The sequence below is a fragment of the Camelina sativa genome, chromosome 11 (assembly GCF_000633955.1).
Source record: "Camelina sativa cultivar DH55 chromosome 11, Cs, whole genome shotgun sequence".
Taxonomy (NCBI): Eukaryota; Viridiplantae; Streptophyta; class Magnoliopsida; order Brassicales; family Brassicaceae; genus Camelina; species Camelina sativa.
Window position 1 is genome coordinate 47,270,572 of NC_025695.1, and position 24,110 is coordinate 47,294,681.

At 34.3% G+C, this 24,110-nt stretch overlaps 7 protein-coding genes, 1 long non-coding RNA gene and 1 other non-coding gene across 10 annotated transcripts; 4 read left to right on the forward strand and 5 right to left on the reverse strand.

Moving 5' to 3' along the window:
* On the forward strand, positions 7-849 carry LOC104726919. The gene is made up of 2 exons (XR_758140.2): positions 7-394; positions 491-849. It is a non-coding gene; the product is annotated as an uncharacterized LOC104726919 (long non-coding RNA).
* Positions 1,158-2,660, reverse strand: LOC104726920 (nucleolin-like). Its single transcript, XM_010445891.2, has 2 exons — positions 2,463-2,660; positions 1,158-1,584 (listed from the first exon to the last, which is right to left on the reverse strand). Exons 1-2 carry the CDS (start codon positions 2,604-2,606, stop codon positions 1,429-1,431), a joined length of 300 nt encoding a protein of 99 aa, XP_010444193.1. The 5' UTR covers positions 2,607-2,660; the 3' UTR covers positions 1,158-1,428.
* Positions 4,438-6,079, forward strand: LOC104726921 (probable inactive purple acid phosphatase 29). Its single transcript, XM_010445892.2, has 3 exons — positions 4,438-4,842; positions 5,011-5,411; positions 5,494-6,079. Exons 1-3 carry the CDS (start codon positions 4,548-4,550, stop codon positions 5,968-5,970), a joined length of 1,173 nt encoding a protein of 390 aa, XP_010444194.1. The 5' UTR covers positions 4,438-4,547; the 3' UTR covers positions 5,971-6,079.
* On the forward strand, positions 6,298-6,369 carry TRNAT-UGU. The gene has a single exon. It is a non-coding gene; the product is annotated as a tRNA-Thr (tRNA).
* LOC104726922 lies at positions 6,452-7,222 on the forward strand. The gene has a single exon (XM_010445893.2). The coding sequence runs from the start codon at positions 6,533-6,535 to the stop codon at positions 6,965-6,967; it is 435 nt and encodes a 144-aa protein (XP_010444195.1). The 5' UTR covers positions 6,452-6,532; the 3' UTR covers positions 6,968-7,222.
* LOC104726923 (BTB/POZ and TAZ domain-containing protein 1) lies at positions 10,204-12,588 on the reverse strand. Of its 2 annotated transcripts, none has more exons than XM_010445894.2 (5): positions 12,367-12,588; positions 12,106-12,245; positions 11,459-11,765; positions 10,931-11,271; positions 10,204-10,587 (listed from the first exon to the last, which is right to left on the reverse strand). In XM_010445894.2, exons 1-5 carry the CDS (start codon positions 12,499-12,501, stop codon positions 10,401-10,403), a joined length of 1,110 nt encoding a protein of 369 aa, XP_010444196.1. In that variant the 5' UTR covers positions 12,502-12,588; the 3' UTR covers positions 10,204-10,400. The 2 variants fall into 2 exon arrangements, with proteins under 2 accessions (XP_010444196.1, XP_010444197.1); XM_010445895.2 differs by having other exon boundaries at positions 10,332-10,587; positions 11,459-11,762; positions 12,367-12,586.
* Positions 16,697-18,193, reverse strand: LOC104729048 (GDSL esterase/lipase At5g63170-like). The gene is made up of 5 exons (XM_019232833.1): positions 17,956-18,193; positions 17,719-17,849; positions 17,382-17,618; positions 17,035-17,281; positions 16,697-16,860 (listed from the first exon to the last, which is right to left on the reverse strand). Exons 1-5 carry the CDS (start codon positions 18,191-18,193, stop codon positions 16,697-16,699), a joined length of 1,017 nt encoding a protein of 338 aa, XP_019088378.1.
* LOC104726924 (probable pectate lyase 22) lies at positions 18,997-21,061 on the reverse strand. The gene is made up of 3 exons (XM_010445896.2): positions 20,842-21,061; positions 19,873-20,619; positions 18,997-19,515 (listed from the first exon to the last, which is right to left on the reverse strand). The coding sequence occupies exons 1-3, from the start codon at positions 20,967-20,969 to the stop codon at positions 19,149-19,151; spliced, it is 1,242 nt and encodes a 413-aa protein (XP_010444198.1). The 5' UTR covers positions 20,970-21,061; the 3' UTR covers positions 18,997-19,148.
* Positions 21,908-23,470, reverse strand: LOC104729049 (GDSL esterase/lipase At5g63170). Its single transcript, XM_010447947.1, has 5 exons — positions 23,233-23,470; positions 22,994-23,124; positions 22,662-22,898; positions 22,320-22,566; positions 21,908-22,071 (listed from the first exon to the last, which is right to left on the reverse strand). The coding sequence occupies exons 1-5, from the start codon at positions 23,468-23,470 to the stop codon at positions 21,908-21,910; spliced, it is 1,017 nt and encodes a 338-aa protein (XP_010446249.1).

Sequence of the window (24,110 nt, forward strand, 5' to 3'; positions counted from 1 at the left end):
AAAAAAAAAAAAAAAAAAAAAAATCGAATATACGCCATAGATACGAATACTTTGATGATGACGAAAACAAAAACAATGGGATTTTTAAATTTTAGGTTCTTCGAATTTTTTTTTTTTACGATGTGTTGGTTTTTTCGTGAAGAGAAAGAATTAAATTTTTTCCTATACAAATTTCCGGTCGAGGACGTAACCGGCGGAGATAATTAAATTTAGACGGGAGAATATGACCGAAAACGTTAGTGATTGCACGTACGACGTTGTTCTTTTTGGTTATACGGTTGATACGTGGCGAATACTGAGAGAACCATCTCGTGTCAATGTCGAGGATGTGGACACGTCTGTAAACTGGTGGATTAGTTACCTCAACACGTGTCAGCTTTTCACACGAAACGAGGTTCTTTGTTTTTTTTTGCTTTTTCTTGTTTGATAAGTAAATATTTTTAATTTTGTTTTAACATTCGCTTTTCTTGTTTGCTTGTCTCATCATCAGGATTAGATTACTCTTTCACACGGAGTTCTTTTGTTTATTCCATCCATATTACGTTAAGAGTCCCACTTGGCGAAAAAATTGGGGAAAAAGGACCATCAGATATATTGAAACTGAAAAAAATACGAAAGGAAAAGAAAATTGTTAGTCGGCCTATTTTAGTTGACTTCCAAATTATGCGCAACTTGTGAATGGGACAGACTGAGGAAGACTTGAGAGAATGAGGAATTTGGTGAGCAACTTGTCCCATTCTTTGTTAATTTTAAAAACTTGGGACTCCACAAAAAAATAAAATTATTAGAAGTTGTTCAATGATATTATACTAATACATAAATCACTTTTGGAGTAGTAGCACCACATAATGTTTTTTTTGTTTCCTACTTTAAAATATTACAAATTCAAATTTTGTTGAACAATCAATCAGCAGGCACAGCACAGGTAAATGGTTTCTTTTTAGCATTTTTTAATTTAAAAGTCACAAAAAAAAAAATCTATTTTGCGAAAGCAAGCGAAGCTTATTTTCATTGTAAAACCCAGTATATGCTAGTATTATTTAAAAGTCATCACTTTTGAATAAATTGCTTACCCATTGACGGCATATAGTCCGCGGTTTAAATTTAGGAAAATGCCATCATCAGTAACCAATAGTACAATCTAAAAACCACCAAAATTACACACAACAAAACCATTCCAAATGTTTTATTCTCAATGTACAAACTAAAGACAATGGGATTTGAGACATATGAACTACGAATCATCCACGACCAATGAATGAATGTATGGCCAAAATATATTGACAAAAAAACAAAACAAACAAAAATGGCTTGCAAAGTCAGAATCACAATGGTTTTAGCACAAGAAGGTTCAGATACGTAGCCTTAAAGTTCAATCTTAATTAATTCCATCAATGAACCTTGTGTGTTTTCCAGCCTCAAGATATTCTATCCGGTTTCTTGCTCAAACTCTTCACCATCTGATTCCTCTGCATTGTCTGCATCATCATCCTCTGCTTCATTATCATCCTCTTCTTGTTGGTTGTCAACTACTGGTTTTCCAATTACCGGTAAAGCAGGACTCATCTTTCTGATCTCATTGCACTGCACCAAACCCAAGAATTACTTATACTTGTCTTAACATTTCATCAGAACAACATTAATATTGAAAACTAGTCCCACTGATCTTTCTCCTTTTAAGACTCCCATATCTATAATCAAATAATCAAATATATGAGTGAAACGATGTAAATATGACGCGCATACAATTAAAGGAGAAGCCAAAACATCACATGACAAGGAGACAGGTGGTGAGGTTAAGCTTCTAGTACATAATGTTTGAGAACAGATTCTTGTCTAAAGTTCACAATGGCTGATTCCAAATCAGTAACTGAAACATCGGTTTTTCCTTTTTGCTTATTTCCTTACTCTTTGTTTCAATGATTCAGGACAACGGAACTAGATTTAAAACACTGAAATGGTAGTCAATGTACAGGTAGACTCAGATTCTTTTTCCAAACTAAATCTAGGAACCAAACCATACTAAACTTCTAGATCATCCACAGATCTTCTCGTCTACTTATACATGTTTGCGGGTCTAACCAAAACTATACAAAATGATAGTCAAATGAACAAAAATGCCTATATCCATGGACTCTACATTGAAAAGACAACACTAGAATCACAATTCAGCATTGGAATCCACTAAAAATCCAAACTTTTTGATCCAGAAACAGTAGTCCATCGGTTAGAGCATCATGGTATCATATAGAAAACGAACTGCCTAAAAACAAATAAAATATCACGACGGATCGAAATAAAGATTGATAATTTAGCATCCGGTTATCTTCAAATAAAAGGTTCGCAATCAAAAATCAGCTCTAATTACATGAAAGTAAAAGAGTTAAGATTGAAACAATTATGCGTCAGTAACTACTCTCGAAAAGTGAAATCAGCAGATTCCGAAAGAAGAGAGAAGATACCTTTTCTTCGAACTCAGCTTCTTCCATGGCGAGAAGCATCTCCTCGTTCTGCGGTTGAGGCCACTGTAAAGGAAGCAAATAAGACGCCGGTATTTCCTTCGTCGACGACGGGAACTGACTCATCAACGTCGGAAACTGTAACATTCTTCGTCTTCTCCCTTTCTTACTTTTCTCGTGGAGGAGGGAGGACGACAAAATACATTAAACGACCAGCAGCAGCAGGTTTATCTAAACTCTGCGTTTTGGTAATGGGCTTTAATCCATGTTTAGCCCATAACTATTGCGTAATCTTTGTCTTATGCATTTTAATTACTGTTTTCTAAAAAAAGGTTAAAAGCATTTACTCTAGTGCTATGCTATGTCTAGTGAGCCCTTCACTTTAGATATTGTAAAGAGAAGTGTTTCTTACACGTAGGCCCATTGGGCCACAACCTACCTTCCCGCGCGTGACTTCATCTTGAAACCTATTTACAAAATAAAAATAAATTCGAACAAAAAAAAATACATACAAGTGCATCTGATCTTCGATTGGTAAAATACAAATATTTGATTACCTATAGGCTATAGTACATTAGTACTATATACTAGACTATAAAACATCGATATCACAAGATTTAATGTTCCTATGTTGTATTCCACTAGCTAGCTAATTTAACTTGGATGTCATTCACTGTCAGTACTGCTGTTTATATACAGTCTCTAATCGTAATTTAAAGAAGCCAGTTATAGATAAGATATTGACTATCAATCTTGCAAATATGTAGTGTATGAATAGTTGTAAAAGCTGTACATTGTGTAAAAAACTTAGGGTAAAACGAAAAAGCCATCACATTGTTATTTTAAAAAGGCCAAACACACCTTCATAAAGGTTAAGTCTTTATACTTTTTTTTTCCCACACCCATTTCCTGTGAGAAAGAAACTTCGCATGCGGGAATATAACAATACGGCCTTGCTTCTCCAAACAACGACACAAAACCTATCTTTATATTACTTCCACACATATATATGTACGTCTACTACAAGTCTTGTAATCTCTGAGTTTGTGTATGTCTACATTACAATATATATATATATATAGCTTTATAGCGATATAGATTTAGAAAGCAACATAAGTCATGTTTCTTGCTTCAGGTCTTTATCACCAGAAGCTTGTGTTCTTGATCGTGATTTATTACCTCACTGAGATTGATGCTGATGATGATGATGGTGGAAGGTATTGTTCTGGCTAATAAGTCACCTTGAAGCCTTCGATTCCATTTGATGAAGCTAAATGGGGGAATAAGCATTCCTGGTCCGATCCATTTCAATGGTTATTATATATCTTATTATATTTTAAAATAACTCGATAATGTTCAAGTTTGTATTCGATGTTTTGATCACTGTTACAGTGTTACGTATGTAAAATTCTCATAAAATGTATTGGTAGCCATATCATTAATAATTCCAAGTCAACGACTTTTACTTTGAAAGGAATGCTTTTTTTTTGACTGATTCACTCGGGAATTTTGGTTACGTCCTAAACCCACGAATACGTTAGTGCTTTTTTTCTTTCTTTCTAGTACTGATTACCCGGAAATTTTCGTTACGTCCTAAACCCACGAATACGTAAAAGTGCTTCCAAACGAAAGCACGGAGACAACCCGTATTTTCTTGATGTTAAACATTTGACAATATGCGAATTTAAAAACCAACCATATAATAAAAACCAATTAATAAATCAACTACAAGTCTAATGTTAGTCATGTTTATAGATAGAGTAAGAGACCGCCGGAGAAACCTTAAATGTAATCTACATAATGACTCTGAATGGAGTTATGTTTGTGTTAAAAGAAAAATGTGGTTGGAACTTGGAACTTGGTAGTTGTGTGTCATTAAGCCAACATAAATTAACTAAACGCTTTTTATTTATTTTCTTAACGTCTTTGAAAAGTAAAACTAAGATTTTAAAAAAACATTCCTTGTCAAATTGTCAATTGTTCTTTCTTTCGTTTTGGCTTCTTCCGGACACACTTGCTCCAACATTTCCACACTGAGACACGACCATAAAGAGTCCGCTTAATCGTCTTTCTTTGGTACCAAAAACAATGGCGAACAATCAAAGAAAGATAAGCCTACTCGTCTCCTTTCTCTTTTCTGTTTCCTTGTCATGCCTCTGTTTATCTCCGATTCCGGCATCAGCTCGTCGTCAGGAACTCAGGTTCGGTGCGAACGGCGAGTTCAAGATACTTCAGGTTGCTGATATGCATTTCGCAAACGGTGCCACAACCCCGTGTCTAGACGTTCTTCCTAGCCAGATAGCTCACTGTTCTGACCTCAACACCACAACCTTCATGTCACGAGTCATCGCCGCCGAGAAGCCTGATCTCATCGTCTTCACCGGTAAAAAAATCCCAAATTTTTAACAAATCCCTAATCTTGTCCTTTGTCGATTATTACAAATCCGATTTATATTTAGAAAAATCTGAACTTTATGGTTGTGTTTGCATAAACCCTGATTTTGAATTTAATGCAATTTATTACCTTTGTGGGGTTTTGGTTTCGTTTCAGGTGATAATATTTTTGGGTCTGATGCTAAAGACGCTGTCAAGTCTCTAAACGCTGCGTTTGCTCCTGCTATTGAGTCTAAGATCCCTTGGGTTGCTGTTTTGGGAAACCATGATCAAGAATCTACCTTGACAAGACAAGGACTCATGAATCACATTGTGAAGCTTCCAAACACTTTATCTCAAGTGAATCCTCCTGAAGCTGCTCATTACATTGATGGTTTTGGTAATTACAATCTCAAAGTCCATGGAGCTGCTGATTCCAATCTACAGAACAAGTCTATTCTTAATCTTTATTTTCTCGATAGTGGAGATTACTCTAGTGTTCCTTCCCTGAAAAGTAAATATGATTGGGTCAAAACTTCTCAGCAGTTTTGGTTCGACCGCACTTCAAAACGTCTCCAGGTATATATAATTATATTAATGATGAGATGAAACATATCTTATTTGTTGATATTGACATTGTTGTTTTGACTTGTTATTGCAGAAAGAGTACAATGCTAAGCCTAATCCTCAACAAGGTAAAGCTCCAGGACTAGCTTACTTCCACATTCCATTACCAGAGTTTTGGAGTTTCGATTCAAAGAACGCTACAAAAGGAGTGAGACAAGAAGGTACATCCGCGGCTTGTACAAACTCAGGTTTCTTCACGACATTGGTAGCTAGAGGAGATGTGAAATCTGTGTTTGTTGGTCACGACCATACCAACGACTTTTGCGGTGAACTCAAAGGGTTGAATCTATGCTATGGTGGTGGATTTGGGTATCATGCTTATGGTAAAGCAGGATGGGAGAGAAGAGCAAGAGTTGTGGTTGTTGATTTGAACAAGAAGAGGAAAGACACTTGGGGAGATGTGAAATCAATTAGGACATGGAAGAGGCTTGATGATAAGCATCTCTCTGTTATTGACTCTCAAGTTCTTTGGAACAGTTCTGCAAACGGATTAGTTGCTCCTCGTTTATGATTTCACCATTTCATGTGGTTATGTTTTGATCTGTCTACTAAAAATGTTCGGTGTTTGGTTCTATAGATACGGTTAAACCAAATAAATAAAAGAAACAGTTTCTCATTGAGTTAGTTGAAGCTTGGTTTGGTGTAATTGACCTTCAAAAACATATACATATGATGAATTTTGATTACAGCATTAGTAATCTACATACTAGTATAAATAAATTTCGGTAACATTTGATCAGCAACTTTTGGTTTTGATTTAAAATTCCTGATTATGATCAGTATGCTTATCAGACCTATTTAACTTAATATATAAGAATTGGGAATTAGTAAACAATTAGCCCGTATAGCTCAGTGGTAGAGCGTCAGTCTTGTAAACTGAAGGTCCGTAGTTCGATCCTGCGTGTGGGCACTTTTTGGGTTTATTTCGTCATGAAGAAACGACATCGTTGAGTACTAACGATGTCGTTTAACTGAAAAACCCCTGACGTTGTCGTTCATCTTCATCCGTCGTCACTCTCTCTTGTTTGACGAGTTTTTGTGGTTTCTTAGGGTTTTTTTTTTTTTGATCCGCAATGGCGAATCTAATGCATAGATTCATCAAGAGCAAGTCTTGCTTCAATTCAATCCAGAGGCTTACTAGTACTACTCCTTCTCTCTTCACATACCAGAAGCCCTTCTTCATCAACAACAACAACATCGAGTCTGCTTTTGAGAAGCCCGATCCAGTTTCTCTAGTTAACCCTGTGACTACAGTCTCCGGAAATGATTCCAGTAATCAACCTATGCGGTTTTACCCAAGTTTCTCTATTGGGTTATGCTTGAATCCCAATGATAAGATCCAAGGTCTGGATCTAGCTGAAACAAAGGATGAGGAGGAGGAGGAGGAGGAGGAGAAAGGTGCGAAGGAGATTGTGATTTACGCTGATAGTGTGAAGAAGAAGAGGAAGAAGAAGATGAACAAGCACAAGTATAGGAAACTCAGGAAACAGCTTGGTCGCAAGTCGTAGATTTTGCTGCTGCTTTATTATTTTGCTATTCCGGTGAGAAAATTACTACTTTCATGTCTTCTTAATGATTGGGGGATTCAAAGGACGAACCTTTTTTCTTGAACTAGAACATAATGTTTCTAAGTTTCTCTGAATAGCTTTGAGATTTCCAAATTCCAAATTACATTGCATTGTTATTAGTCTGTGTTCTTCGTTTGAAGCCAACACAATTCTAATAAAAAAAAATTAGCACTCAGGTGCAGAGTGTTATGTCTCGATGATAACTTCAGTTGTTTGAATTCTTTAGGATTTTTTTAAGTGCAGAAATTTGGAGTGATGAAAGATGGCATTTTCAGTGTCTTAAGTTTGCTGGTTAGTTGGATGTTCCAAGTTTGTGTTTTTCCTTCTATTGTACTGTGCCAGTATGGTTTCCTCATATCTGACATATCATAAGCTTAGATGTTAGTGATTCTTTAAACTGTATGAGTGTATACTTTTCATGTTTCGCTTGCCTTGGGTACTTGTTATGGATGGTTGAACCGGTTTTGGTTCTAGCGCTAAGTGTTACAATGAGATTACTACTTTAAGCTTTAACTAGAATACTCTGACTCACATGGCATTCTTGTGGAATCTTAGACGATTCATATGGTGAAGTCTCCCATTGTGTCATCCATGTAGTTTTGCCATCGTGTTTTAGAAAGTCGATGTTTATTTCGGTTGTTGCGAATGGGTTGTATCCTCAGATTGTTTGGTGTTTGATCACTAACTGATGAACAGTCTGATGGATTTTCGACTTCTTTACCAACGTTATGTCTTGAGTTAGATAGAGAGGATACCGGTTTTCGACTTTATTTGTGTACCTAGAAATGGTTTGACATTTTCAAGACTCCCATATGCAGAGTTTGCAGACATATATAGCGAGTCATGGTAGTTTCTCTGTGTGGGCATTTAAAGACTTGCAATTGCAACTTGTAGTTCTTCACATCAGAAGAATGACACTAACCATTCCAAGTATGAAAGTTTGTGTTTCTCTGCTTTCCCTGCGTCAATAGGGTTGTTGTTCCAACTCTACCGGTTTTTATTTTTGACATTCTCGTTTGTTGGATATGGCTCATTTGCCAAGGCTGCAACCTTAGAGAATAATGGGTTATGATCTTGAACCTACTTATTGGCATTGTTCAAAGCCTTTGATTATCTGTTCTTTCTCGATGAACAGAGGATTTTCCTCTGATTACTGTTCCAAGATGATTGGATATATGCTTAGTTCATCTTTGTTTGATGTTAGTGGTTAATGTCTATTAACATTCAAAATTTCAAACTAATAACTCTTTATCTTTTTCCTTTGTACTGCATAACATAATTGAGTTTAAGAATAACAAAAAATATAACTTTTGCTATATACAGTATCTCACTTTTGTTTCTGCTAACATCGATAACAAAACTCTAGAGAATCGTCACAGAGAATCAAAAGAGATAATATCTTAGACTTCTAAGCTAACACCTACAAGCTAAGTGGATCATTTAAAAACTTCATTCTCATCTTCATTTGCGTACGGGAGAATTAGGCACAAGCCTTGAGATGTGGGAAGAACGGATTCAACGAGAACATTTGGTGCCAACAGTTTGCTTCTATGGTCGAAAACGTATTGCAACATGCGGCTCCAATGTGTCCAAATTGGCCAGATAAATTGAATTGTAAATTTCAAGTACACATCCTTGGACATTAAAGATCGATAACCAACATTTTACCGGATTGACGAGAGAAATTGGAGAAAAATATACTTGGCATTGTTGGCTCTGTTTGAGCTACTTCCAGTCCCAGTGTGCTCAAAACGGCAGCACATAATACTATAACTAAGATCAAAGAAGCAATAGCTTTGGAATTTATCCCCATCTATATTTCTGATCCTACCTTTTTCTTGTTCTTTCTTCTCTCTTTTAAGTTTTAAGCTTGGGGTTAGATACGTGGATGGTTTTAGGAATAAGTTTAATGTTATAGGGTTAGATAGAAATATGACTTTAGTAAAGGTAATATAAGAAACGTATCCAAAATTTTAAGTTTCGTGTGTTTTTAAAAGTTTTGTGTGTTCAGAGCGACAAACAAGAATGTCATCAGTGCAATTAAAATTATAAATCAGATACTATTAACAAACTCAAAATATCATACAATATAAAATTAATATATATAATATTTTAGCCGTTTCCTTTTCTTCTTTTGTATGTTTTAGTTTTCCCTTTAGTTCATACGTGGTTGAATATCTGGTCACTTTGTATTTTATCATGATACGGAATCATTATTGTCGTCTAGTATGAAAAGTTGAAAACATCGGTGGCTGCATGGCTCCACTACTCAGAAAGCTTGACGGGTTGTCAATTTGTCACTTACCACACATGCATGGACATGGTACTTATTTCATGTTGTTTTCCTTTTTATATGTAACTAAAAAAAGGATCTTAGACTAAGTTTCATGTATGATATATGGTTTCATCAATAAAATAAGTTGCCCAATTTTGTGATTTTGTGATTAAAGTTGCCCAATTTTTCTTAATCTATTTCTCAAAATATTTTGTTTAGGGTTTAAGATTAAAAAGAATGACAAGAATTTGATTGTGAATATGATATGAATATTTGCAAGTAAAATGCATTCATCTGGTAGTTAAGCAGTATGAGTAGAAATGTAAGACACGAAACCACAATGCGTGGTTCATCTGTTCCCCACGCGTCTTTCCTTTTTTGCCAGTCGACGAAAGAATGATTAAAGAAATATCTTGTTTTAAACTTATATGATTAAGCACATGTTTGTTTCTAATAATTTGCCTTTGTTTGCTTTCGAATCCTCCTCAATTATGATCAACCTTTCCACCATATTAGTGACTAAGACCGCTTGGTCAATTTTGATCTCCTAAATTTAATTTCTATTCTTTTCCTTGCAATTTCTCATTTTATGATCATGCATAGTTGATACTACTGTGATTGACTAGACCGATCCAACTTGAGTATCATTTAGATCTTTTAATGATTCATATGCAATCAGGTTTATGCATATAAATTAGCAGACCAATCAGCGACAAAGAATAATTATACATGATACATCTTGTCAAAATAATATCAACCCAAACTATAACTCTGAAATTATTTAGATTTAACAATCCTTTGAATCCCATGTATTGTTGTTAGCGTGTTTTAACCGCATTCAACAATTCTGTATATATTTTTACCACAACGTCTCCAAAACCTTAATTGTATGTTGTAACCATTAACCAATATCACATTTATATATATAAATCTGACCAAACAAAGACAGGTTGAAACTTGAAAGGGTTACTCATCGACAAATTTAACCCAATCAACCGGTCCAAAAGACAAAATACACACAAACAAAACCTCCAACTCTAATAATGGTTTCTAACAAACACTCATTGTCTAATCTAAATGCCATATATTTTACAATATTCATATTAACTTGTTCCGGATTCTGATGAAATCTTCTACTTCTTCTTTAAATAACACTTCACTTTTGTTCTTCTTTGATTGGGACAACGAAGACATGGCTTTCGCGGACGCAACTCTTCTCACCAGAACCTTCCACTTCGTCTCCTCAACCATTTTCTTGTCCTTTTCACCTCTTTTTTTAAATTGCCTATTCCAATCACCAAAATAGAAAAAAGTTGACAACGATATCAGATTTTTATGCTTTCAAAAATATCTTTTAACAAATATCTTTTGATTAAAAAAAAAAAAAGAAAAACAAATATCTTTTAACAATTTCAACAAAACAAAATATTTCCAGCCGTCCGATCACGACTCATCATCTAATAAGTAGGCTACCATCACAAAACATATAATTATAATTGGCGCCGAAAGTTTTAAAAAGAAAAGAATAAAATCAAGTGAGATTTACCATCAAAAAGTGAAAACTTTTATCATTAGAAACATTAAACATGTGGTTTTAGTTAATGATTCTAAAATGTCGGTAATTTTACCTGCAAAGAGGGACACGGCAAGATTCAGATTGGTCGTCGCAGACGGAAGAATGGAGTTTAAGGAGTTGAATCATTCTCTTGCAACGGACACAACCTTTGCCATCTACTCGTTTCTTGCATACTGCAAAGTGACGTATCAAAAGTTGGAGCCCGTAACAAGTAGAGAAAGCACTGCACGGACCGGTTTTGACTTGAGATGTTGACTTGTTGTTGTCTAAGCTGCAAGATGGTCCGACCAGTGTGCAACCTTCGGTGCATATATGTTCTATACATTCCATGGCTTCACTCAATTGCATATACAGATTCTGTTCTCGTCTGTGTCTCCGTCTTCTTTTCTTCCTCTGCAAGAAATTTACCCAAAAACTATGATAAGAAGCTAATTCGGATATATTCAATTCAAAATGCTATTAATCAAAATATTAGTTACGGACTTGTATATTCCTATCGAACCGTGAGGATCAAACAATAAAACAGAGTTTTCTTGAATACCAATTTTTCACAAAAGGTGTTGTGATGAGTAAAAATTACCGATTCAGCCTCGTCGATGAATTGGAGAATGTCGAGTTCAAGAAAAGGATCGTGTTCTTGAAGAAACTTCCAACCTTCGGTCTGTTCAACGGTCTTGAACTTGGACTGAATGAGACGCATGCACTTGAGAAAGAGGTCAGGTGCGTCGCAGAGCCGAGCCAGCTGGAGAACATCGACCACGTTTTCGGTGGTTACTGACTCACCGACGCCTTTAGTGCATCGCTGTTTTAACTGAGTCACCATGTACACGTGTGATATAGCCAGTAGATGGATCCCATACGTTTCCATCTCATTCTCGGTGAGACTACTAAACAAAGACAAGTCAGGGTATTTTAGTCATTATAACATTAAACTTTTAAAATAATTAAAAGATCCCAGTTGATCTTTTCAATTTTGGTTCTAGCTAGGTTGTTTCGTCTAACCTATGTGTGTTGTGTTTCACACGTTTTAAAACAAAATCAATCGCAATCTGGACATCTGGTTGTGAGATACTATTACTTTTTAAATTCATTAAACATTCATAAAGTTGAAAAGTCGAATTAGGTAAAAAGGTTTAAGTTTAAGAGGATGTACTTAGTTTGATCCGTATTGTTATTATGAACATGAGAACTTTCATTAAAGGTGATACTATGAATAAACGAACGAACCTTGGTGAATAGAGGAATCTGACGAAAACTGAAACGGCTTCACATGGAACACCTAGAATCTTGATAACTCTTTTCGATGATCCGCCGTGGATTTTTCTCGGCTTCTCCATGATGTTTGTTAGTACCGGTGACGCTGAAGCCTGCAATTTTTTAAAGATCTTAAACCAAACCAAATATATAACACCAAAGGTAAAAAAAAAAAAAAGGTTTGATTATATGAAGAACGTACGAAGAGTTTCATCGGGAAAAAAGAAAACTTACGAGGATACCGGAGTGTGCAGGAATACGACGACGACCAGAGGTGATGATCTCAACATCAGTTTCCACAAGATCGTACGAAACCTTATCAGCGTTTAACGAAACGTCGCCGCCGTTTGTAGTAGCGGTTATAGCCATCGTTTTGCGTTTGAGAGAAAGAGAGTGTTGTTTTTTTTAAAAAAATTTCGGTGGAGGAGTTCTTAATTGAATGATGGAGAAGCATAGAGGCATGCTTCTCTGTGTTTTATAGACAGCTCAATGAAGCCTTTGGTCCTTTTTCTGAATACACGTGGCTTTCTTTATAGATAAAATATCTTTTTTTCTTTTCTTTTGGTTTCTGTTTATTTTGTACACACACTCGTTCTCGTGTATCTGATTCTCTGTATTTTGTTGTTATTCTGAATAAATTGATAACAATATATATTAGTGAACTGTATTATCAGGGGTTTAAGGCTCTCAGATCTGTATTGTATGTACGTTAAATAAGTCTCATGACTCATGATAAATAATTTGCGGCTGTCTTTTAACTGTATCAATTTTATTATAAGTCATTATGATATATGAACCCCAGATTCAAATAATAGGTTATGGTTTTGTTTTCCCCGTTTTCATTACTTTTGATCATACAGATAATACCCATAACAATTTAGCTTGGCTATTTTATGTTGTTATTGTTACTAAAAAAAAAATTATGTAGCAAACAGAAAATAGAATAGTGTTGATCAAAGACAAAAAAGATTAGTGTTGTCAGAAAAAAAAAAAAACCAATAAATGTAAACAAACCCAACAACAACAAAAAACCCATGTGGACTTATGTCGTTTACGCTTGTTAATTGACTAATAAATATACAAAGCACAGATTCTAAAAAAAAAAAAAAAAAAAATTCTTAGCCTTACAAAATTATTGAGATGATAAATATCATTTTGTGTTCCCAGTCGGCAAAGTTTGAAAATTTACATTTTTTTTATAAAAACTTTATTTTCTTCAATCAGAACTAATATCATATCTGAAATTCTTGATAAGTTACATTTATCTAACTACGGTTACATATGTATAAAGTGTTTTGTAATATATCTTGTTATAAAATTCAATAGCGTCAATATGTCTCAAGCATCGTCAAATAGCCGCAGTGCCTCCTAACAAACATTTTCTTATTCCCAACCTGATTATACCAACAGGATCTAACCTATAGATCATGATCATTATATTAGTGTTTAATTAGACCTTTCGATACACCAGTGTTGTCGACTCTATTATATTCCCAACATTTACACCTATATACTGTTATTTTCTTACTTTCCACTAAAAAGTACAATATAATGTTTGGGATGACAACAAAACAAGTATTACTTTTGGTACCATGTAGGATCGTTTGTCCCCATGAAGTCACGAATGTATATGTTTTTTATTGATCCTACGTGGGCAAAAGTGATAAAACCGGTCAAAAAATATTTGCCTTGTAATGTAGAAAAAGTGTTGATATATGGTTATTTTATGAGATCTTATTTTATAGTTGAGAAAGGCCGGTTATTGAAAGTAAACCGACCTTTGCCTCTTCCCAAGAGCCACCTCCTTGTCTACGTGTCTGGTTGATCCTCATCCACTCTAAAGCCCTCTTGTCTGGCTACTTGTCATTCTCTGATTTATCCAATCATGCCACTAAAATTTTCTTTATTCTGGTCTATTAAATTGTCACAACATCAAAGAAGTTGGAAGAATTGTATATCGTGGGAGGAAATAAAGTGCATCGTGAATACGTTGGCAGATTTGGTGGTCTACGCCAATCATAACAGTCAAGCTTAGCCATTAAGATGATGACACGTGATCAAAATGGAAAATTTGTAGACTTTTATGTTGCGCGTACGGCGTATGTATATTAATTATCTGACATGGACAAATATGATAATCTGAACCACTTTAACGAATTATGACTTTAAAACCAGTACATATGTTCGGAACATGTGTTGACCATAACTAATTTAGACAAGCTGACAAGGTTAACTATTCAAGGTGCAAATGTTAACAACGAATTTGATAGTGCGGGACAACCGATTTGATAATGCGGTATGGTTGAACTGCAGAACAAATATATTTGCGGAACAAGTGCGGTTAATGCAAAATAGCCGGTATAAAATAATGTTTGACTGGTGAAAAACTATGTACAATGTTGATTTCATATTTTTTTTATTAATAACTGGTATATTATATATATTTTAATTTGTTTTGTATTAATAAATAAATATTTTATTTTTTGTATATATTTAATACAAAGTATAATTGTAATGTATTTTTATAGACTTTGTATAAAGTATATTTTGTCTACTATAATACTAGTTGTAAAAATAAATTAGCAATTTTTTTGTAAATATTATTAAATTAAACTTTTATTACAATACATAATATACTCTATGTACTAAGAAAAATATTTATTCATTTATAAATAAAATACATAACCTATATATTTTTTTGTTCAAAGAATATAGATTAATAAATATTAAACCACATTACCACTTTGTATTAATTAATAAAAAATTCCAAATATAGAAAATATGTTTTTGATAGATGGGTTGAAATTTTACAAAAATATAATCATATTTTATTAGCTATGGGTATATATACATTAAATTATTAATCTATGAAAAAATTGTTTAAGAATTATTTTATTTTACTTTTGTATGTGTTTTTTTTTGGAATATAGATGTAACCTATATATATAGCAAATATAGTAAATTAAAACAAAAAAAAACTTTTATCCACTGGAAAATAGATTTAACCTATATATAGCAAATTTAGTTAAACTAAAAAAAAAACAAAAAAACAAAAAAACATGTAAAACAAGTTTTATCCACTGGTCACTGCGGATTTCAACAAAACCGCTGGATAATAACCGATGTTGTGTGAAAAAACGGTCCAAGGCAATATACCACCTAAAAATCCGTGATTTTTTTTTTCTAAAAAACCACAAATTGTTGTTATTTTTGTTGATTGGTAAACAAAAGCGGTTTTTACCTTTTCCCTTTTCAAATCCGTTTTTTATTGTCGCCAGTCATAGCCTAAGTTTCTAACTTGCACATTGCAAAATTTGTTTTAAGCCTTGAGAGTTGTTGTAGTTTATGTACACTTTCCTAGTTTTATAATAGTTACATAGGGGGTTGTTATCCTTTCATTAAGTCTACAAGTATGTATATGTTGGATAAATTACTCATGTTGTTGTTATAACTTTAAAGTATTCACAAATGGCTCTTTAAGAAAACGAAACATCAAAATCCAAAACTTGCGGATAAGTTTCCACGGAAGACAAAAGTGAAAAGTGTTAATAAACTAATGGATTTGATGATTTCATGTAACACGATTCTTCCTAACAAATTTTAGCATATGGGAATTAAAATATTACTGAACACTTTCTAATTCTAAACTGTTTATATTCCACTTGATCACTCTTCGAAGCACTGGACACTGATGTGTATGTTAGTACTCCAATCTTATCCTTAGAGTTTGGACTTTTTGGATATATATTTTATATTTGCAAAGTATCATGAATCATGATGCACGTAACCCTAATAAAACGGTAGAAATCTACTAAATTTTTGTAGTGACAGTCTGTATATGTGTATTTCCTATTAATTTTTGATAAAAAAAACATTCAAACCAAAAAAGAAAATAAAAAGATGCTTAACACATAAATAGGATGGTTGACCAATTCACAAACCAGGGTGACCGTTGACCTGACCACCCCTCCCTTGGTCTTCGGAGCCAAAATCGTCGACGAGGCGCTGACTCCTTACTATTTGGAAACTTTTTTTTCTTTTCTGTCTTCTAAACTTTTATGCTAATCGGATATGTTTGTATTTTTATAATTGAAAATACCACAAAATAAATAAACTAAAGTAGAATAAAATAAAATAGATAATTGGCTGATCACAAATTCTCAATGTAGCGTGGCGGTAGTTTTCTTTTGGTGCCGGACGGGACATCTAGCCTTTTAAAGTAGTCTTTGAACTTGGTCAAAGAAGAAAAATAAACAAATTTGTGGGCTTCCATTCATGATTAGATAACACTTTACTTTGTTGAAGCTGTGTGTAATTTACAAGTGAGCTCGGAAGGAATTGGGTCTAACCCTTTCAATAGGGCCCAAAATTTGAAGAAAATATTTAAAGGCATGGGACTTGGAGTATGAAAACAACGATTGTATATACATAGAGAAAACAGGATAAGCAATATTTAACACTTAAAAAGGAAAAATGAATCTTTTATATACACATAAATAGAATAACTGTTGTTTAAATGTTGACAACAATTTAGATAATTGTCGAATAGACGAAGAGACCCAAATCAAGCGAAGCTTTGTTGGATTTGTTGGATAATCGGAGGAATAATAGTCTGATAAGCCCTCTCCGAAGGATGTCCAATGTCCCAAAACACATGACGAGATGCATCCAAGCATGGCACAGGAGCCGCCGGAGCACAACAGCAAGGCCTAGTTGGCGAGGTAAATCCTAAAAGAAACCAAAAGTTTTTTTACACTCTATAAAACCTACCAAAAAACAGGTTACACTTTTGTACTATGTTTTTGGTCTCTCTCTCTCGCTTCATATAGCTTAACCATTCATATACAGCTTTAATATTAAAAAAAAAAATTGTTTAAGATTTTGGTGATTTAAAAAGTCTACCTGATTTTAGAGGGTTTTTCACGAGTTCAAGAAGAGGATTATACATGTCGACGTAGATCGAACGAGAACCTGGGAGCAACGTATTGAGGCTGTTGACTTCGTTAGCTAGCTTCTGGTTAAAAAGTCTAGCCACTGCGTTTGCGGGTTCTAGACATAACCCTCCAAGAGCATTACTTGCTCCTGGCAAGCAACCCAATGGTAATGTTCCCATAATTGCAAATTTTCTTGCTCCCAAATTATATAATTCCTATATCAATACATATATTTTTTTTCATATGATCAAAAAATTATAAAATTTTATGTCAAATTATGTAAATTCGGAATTAACTCTCGCAAAAGTATTAGACCTTTATGAATGATTGAGTCCATGAAATCATCAAGTCAGTGTATGAGAAGATAGTGTATCGAATGTTTCTTGCTGGATTTGTAAAATATGTGATGGCAATATCGTTATTTCCAGCGGAAATAACAAATACCGCATTCGATATGATTGATCTTGTTTTCTCTTCATCTCCTGTGATGCCATTTAGCTTTGCTATGTAAGCTTTGAAGTCATTTAACTGCTCTGGCACCCAAATCACTCCCTATTTTATTTTATTTTTATAATAAATATGAAATTATTAGTCAACATAGATTATTAGATGAAAAAAGCTAATCACATCATATCTTAATTAGTTTAATTACCTGAATTCTGGCGGTCATTGGATCTAAACCGGAACCACCAGAAGCAAAACTAACACCGGTTAAGATATCATTGGGTTGAAGGAATGGGCTACGATAAGCTGGTACAATATTCTTTATTCCCAAACCTTCGGCTGCATTCATATTTCACCCCAAAAAACAAAATTTGAATGATGAATTCACTTCTTAATAAAAAAAAATGGTGAAAATATTATTTTTCCTTATTGCAAAAGAAATTACCAATTAAATCTGTAGGAATCCTTCCATTGCCAAATCTTCCTGTGGGTATCCGAGTTACAAAATCTCTTCCATACGGATAGAAATTAACCTTAGTTAGAGTGAAGAGATTATTGTTGTTGCCCGTATCGAGTATCGAATCTCCGAACGCTATAACCGCGGTTATATTTCCGGCATGGACGATAGAAACTGATATAACATAGACTAATACTATTATGGTGTGAATAGCTATATAATTCATTTTTATTGTATGCGTTGATATATTCTGCTTGCCTCTCAATTCAATATATGTTTTAGAAAGGCTTGTGCTTATTTGTACACCCGATAACTTATTAACGAACCATAGTTGTTAATTGTTATGGTTAGTATTTCTGTTACTAAATAAACTAATTTTTAAGAGGTGAACCGAATCGAATTTATCCGGTGATTTGTTTTACCCTTCTTGTGTTTTTCTATAGAATTATGTTGTCATGTTGGCTATTAGATGTGGGATTTGTTCAAAAAAAAAAAAAAGGCTATTAGATGTGGGCTGTTTGATTCGGTTCACACGACTTAATGCTAAACATCATAGTTTTTTTTCCTTAGTGGACGTGATTCTATTTGTATTATCATATTGAGAAAATTGTAACATGCATTGATGCATATAACGTGAGACTGTCGTGAGTTAATTAACAAGTCGTTTTAAATACTTCATCTATTTTATGAAAGTGTCTTTTTAACTCATTTCAAACATCTTCACATTCTTCTTACGTACAGAAAGTTCCAAACATATCCCTTTTTAATACTATACCACTAATTAAATCATATTAATAACTTAAATGCATATGTTTGTTCTTAGTTTTAAATAAGGAATATAATTGGAATTTAGTTTGAAAAGTCACATAATTATAAATGTAAAATATATTTTTAAAAACACTAACTCTAGAACGACATACCTTTTGAAACGAGAGTATTAGTTAACAAAAAAAAAATAATAGTAGACACAGTTTATAAGTGTGTTGAGCTATATATAGTTCTAAGTTTTACCGAGTGAAATAAGTCCTCTGCCGACACAACGATAAAATGTAATAAGCACTTTTGTCACTTTGCCATCAAGATTATTACATACTTAGCTTTCAAGTGCTGGATTTCAATAATTATATGTATGTATATATACACACGCTCACGGGGCACACATACACGTTGGTGGGCTATGATCAGCAGCGGGAACCCCTTTTGCAGCTGAGTGCACCCGAAGCTACAGTTATTTCACCAACATGAGAGGACGGTCTCGCGGCTAGGCTTGAAGCTTTTGAATAGCTTGACGATTTAGTTGGTCCAGCGCCAGAATACGTGAAAAATGCGCCGTTAAGCATTAGATCTCCTTCGGATCTCCAATTCCAGCTTTGCCATTCGCTTTCGGGCGCATCTTCGTGCTTTGTTACCTCTTTGCTATCAGAGTCATCAGGAGCAAGAAAACGGTTGCCTTGAGAGTTGATGGTAGGATTAGCACTTCCTCCAATTGCATACATTTCCCAATGTGTATAGTCATTGTTCACCACATGGAAATATCCATGTCTACACCTATATCCACAAAACTTCACATTAGTTTGTTAAAATTAATTTTCATGTTCTACTTATAGACTATAGAGTAACTTATCTATCTGATACTGATCTACATATAAGATTAATATATTAGCTCAACTAACCCCAACTGTTTTTCAATTGATTTAGACAGCATACTTATTTCGGTTGATCCATCTTAGATCTTGATAAAGGAAAAACGTATTAAAGTTTAGTTTTGTTGTATTTTTTGGCTTTGCTATTTCTTTTAAGAGTAAGCCCAACCGACAATATATACTTGACTTTTTATAGTTGGTTACACATATATCCACATATATAAGTATACTAAATATAAAAATTCTATTTTCGATAAAATACCTTGGCATTCTTTGGACGAGGCCTTCTCCGAAATGGTTAAAAGCGATAGTGACTTGCATATTCTTGTCTTGTTCATACGTATCGCTATGTCCCAATAACATAACCTTGTTGTGATGCGTCAAATAATTGTTAGAGATCGTTATAGCCGTTGATCCACGAATCGCATCAATTAACCCATCGTTGCAATTCGAGAGCGAGCAATGATCAACCCACACGTGGCTTCCTCCGAAGATGGACACACCGTCACCGTCGGATATCGTTCTCCACCCGTAATGCTCTGGCGAGTCTCGTACGTAAGTATTCCCACCTTGCTTGCAATCATGTATGTGTAAGCCATGGATGATGATGTTGGTCACATATTGTATGGTTATACACGGCCCACCAGAGATGTGTACGGAGGCTCCTCGTCCGTCTAAGGTTTTGAAAGAATTCATTATGAGTTCTTCTTTTAGTTGGATCGTCATGTCTCGGTTAAAAATGATCCATAGCGGTTCATCTCGAATGACTGCGTATCTTAGTGTTCCGGGTTTAGGGTTTACTGGATCGTCGTTTCCTGGATCAGTCACCACGTAGATTTCACCATCACGACCACCAATTGCGTTTTTACCAAAACCGATTCCGCAATCGGCCAACCGTTTTCGGTTTTTCTCCCAGTCCTTGTCGCATCGCCAACAATCATCGATTGGATTACCTGTCCCGCAAGAGAAGAACCCTAGCTTCCTTCTTGACATCAACTCATTTATTTTCCTTAATTAACCAACAGATAATTTATTAGCATTAATTCTTCTGGACGTACGTAATTAGGTGCACTCATAATTAGTCGTCACATGCTACAATAGAGTAACAACAAATCAGCTTGTGATGAAGATCGTAATTAGGCTTCAACAGAAAGAGCATGGAAACAATATTTCAAGCGAAACATTGGAGTAAATACCAACGTACGTACGTGTTATGCTTTTGTCACAATACCTGTGTACTTCCTCGACAACGAGCTCAGGGTCGGAAACGGGCAAAGACGAAGCGAGCGTGGAGAATATAATGCAGCAGAAGAAAAAGACAAGAAGTGTGAAGGATAGATATGAAGAAGAATGTAGCATTGCGTTTATTGGATATTTGTTGATGATAATTTTTTTTTTAAGGTACAGGAATAAGAGTTGGGACGAAACATATGAGTGAAGGAAGAAAGACAAAGCAAAGCTAGAGGCTATATAGCATATGAAACACTTCGGGTGATTTATTGCGCATGCAACTTGATATTAAATTGGACCCACCCTTGCTTTTTTAGCTTTTTCCTCTTCTTATTTTGTTTAGCGTGTGAGAATGGAATCAACCTAAGTCATTTAGAGAAGAAGAAATAGGGCTCATTACCTACTCAAAATGTACACTAACACACCACTTTGTAACAATTAACATCCAGGTTAACAGTTAGCGCAATTGTCACGTAGCTTGGAGAAAGAAACAGAACTCGATCGTTATTAAATCTCAACGAACTTAAAGTTAAATGTTGGTGAACACTTATGTAGGGTGAAGCAAAAGTCAACAGTGTGTTAGTGTACTTTTAGTAATACGGTTTAGTTTTGTACATTTATTATAACTTTACCGTTGAACTATAATTAATAGCCTAACAGTTAGCTCATACTGTATTCTTTTTCTTAAAGTTAAAAGATTAGCTGATCATAGGTTCATATAACCCATAATAACACTAGCTTTAAAAATGTGTGAACTTCTATTACTTAAGATAAATTTTTAGAAAAACACAGATATAGTTTGATGGCAATATTTTTGGCTAAGGCCGCTTATCCTCTTGACCGGGCGTGGCTACCACAGAATACAAGTATCTTATTGTAACAATAAGATGAAAATTTTGATAATTTTACCTTTAGAATGTTAGCTTTTTTTTCTTCTTTCAGTGATTTATTTTTGTGTCTCAAAAATATTTTGTTGTTTGCACTTTGCAGGAAAAGTATATAAAAGAAAAAAGAAGACCCACCAAAAACAATGGAATAGGAGAACTGAGCCGACAANGAGACCCAAATCAAGCGAAGCTTTGTTGGATTTGTTGGATAATCGGAGGTATAATAGTCTGATAAGCCCTCTCCGAAGGATGTCCAATGTCCCAAAACACATGACGAGATGCATCCAAGCATGGTACAGGAGCCGCCGGAGCACAACAGCAAGGCCTAGTTGGAGAGGTAAATCCTAAAAGAAATTATCAAAAAATTTATGAAAAAAAAATCAGGAACTTTTTGATTCGAAATAAATGATTGCAATCAAGTTTTGAATGGTTACACAAACTATATGAAACAGAGCGGACAAAACTTACCAAAAAAAAACACATTACACTTTTGTACTATGTTTTTGGTCTCTCACTCTCTTCATATATCGCTTTAATATTTTAAAAAAAACTTGTTTAAAAACACACTAAGATTTTGGTGATTTAAGTTTACCTGATCTTAGAGGGTTTTTGACGAGTTCAAGAAGAGGATTATACATGTCGACGTAGATCGAACGAGAACCTGGGAGCATCGTGTTGAGGCTGTTGACTTCGCTAGCTAGCTTCTGGTTAAAAAGTCTAGCCACTGCGTTTGCGGGTTCTAGACATAACCCTCCAAGAGCATTACTTGCTCCTGGCAAGCAACCCAATGGTAATGTCCCCATAATTGCAAATTTTCTTGCTCCCAAATTATATAATTCCTATATCAATACATATAATTTTCATATGATCAAAAAATTAAAATTTTATGTCAAATTATGTAAATTCGGAATTAACTCTCGCAAAAGTATTAGACCTTTATGAATGATTGAGTCCATGAAATCATCAAGTCAGTGTATGAGAAGATAGTGTAACGAATGTTTCTTGCTGGATTTGTAAAATATGTGATAGCAATATCGTTATTTCCAGCGGAAATAACAAATACCGCATTCGATATAATTGATCTTGTTTTCTCTTCATCTCCTGTGATGCTATTTAGCTTTGCTATGTAAGCCTTGAAGTCATTTAACTGGTCTGGCACCCAAATCACTCCCTATTTTTTTTTTTTAATAAATATGAAATTATTAGTCAACATAGATTATTAGATGAAAAAAACTAATCACATTTTATCTTAATTAGTTTAATTACCTGAATTCTGGCGGTCATTGGATCTAAACCGGAACCACCAGAAGCAAAACTAACACCGGTTAAGATATCATTGGGTTGAAGGAATGGGCTACGATAAGCTGGTACAATATTCTTTATTCCCAAACCTTCGGCTGCATTCATATTTCACCCCAAAAAAAAAAAAAAATTGACTGAATGAATTCACTTCTTAATAAAAAAGTGGTGACAATATTATTTTTCTTATTGCAAAAGAAAGTTACCAATCAGGTCTGTAGGAATCCTTCCATTGCCAAATCTTCCAGTGGGTATCCGAGTTACAAAATCTCTTCCATACGGATAGAAATTAACCTTAGTTAGAGTAAAGAGATTATTGTTGTTGCCCGTATCAAGTATCGAATCTCCGAACGCTATAACCGCGGTAATATTTCCGGCATGAACGATAGAAACTGATATAACATATACTAATACTATTGTGGTGTGAATAGCTATATAATTCATTTTATTGCGTTGATATATTCTGCTTGCCTCTCAATTCAATATATGTTTTAGAAAGGCTTGTGCTTATTTGTAGACCCGATAACTTATTAACGAACCATAGTTGTTAATTGTTATGGTTAGTATTTCTGTTACTAAATAAACTAATTTTTAAGAGGTGAACCGAATCGAATTTATCCGGTGATTTGTTTTACCCTTCTTGTGTTTTTCTATAGAATTATGTTGTCATGTTGGCTATTAGATGTGGGATTTGTTCAAAAAAAAAAAAAAGGCTATTAGATGTGGGCTGTTTGATTCGGTTCACACGACTTAATGCTAAACATCATAGTTTTTTTTCCTTAGTGGACGTGATTCTATTTGTATTATCATATTGAGAAAATTGTAACATGCATTGATGCATATAACGTGAGACTGTCGTGAGTTAATTAACAAGTCGTTTTAAATACTTCATCTATTTTATGAAAGTGTCTTTTTAACTCATTTCAAACATCTTCACATTCTTCTTACGTACAGAAAGTTCCAAACATATCCCTTTTTAATACTATACCACTAATTAAATCATATTAATAACTTAAATGCATATGTTTGTTCTTAGTTTTAAATAAGGAATATAATTGGAATTTAGTTTGAAAAGTCACATAAT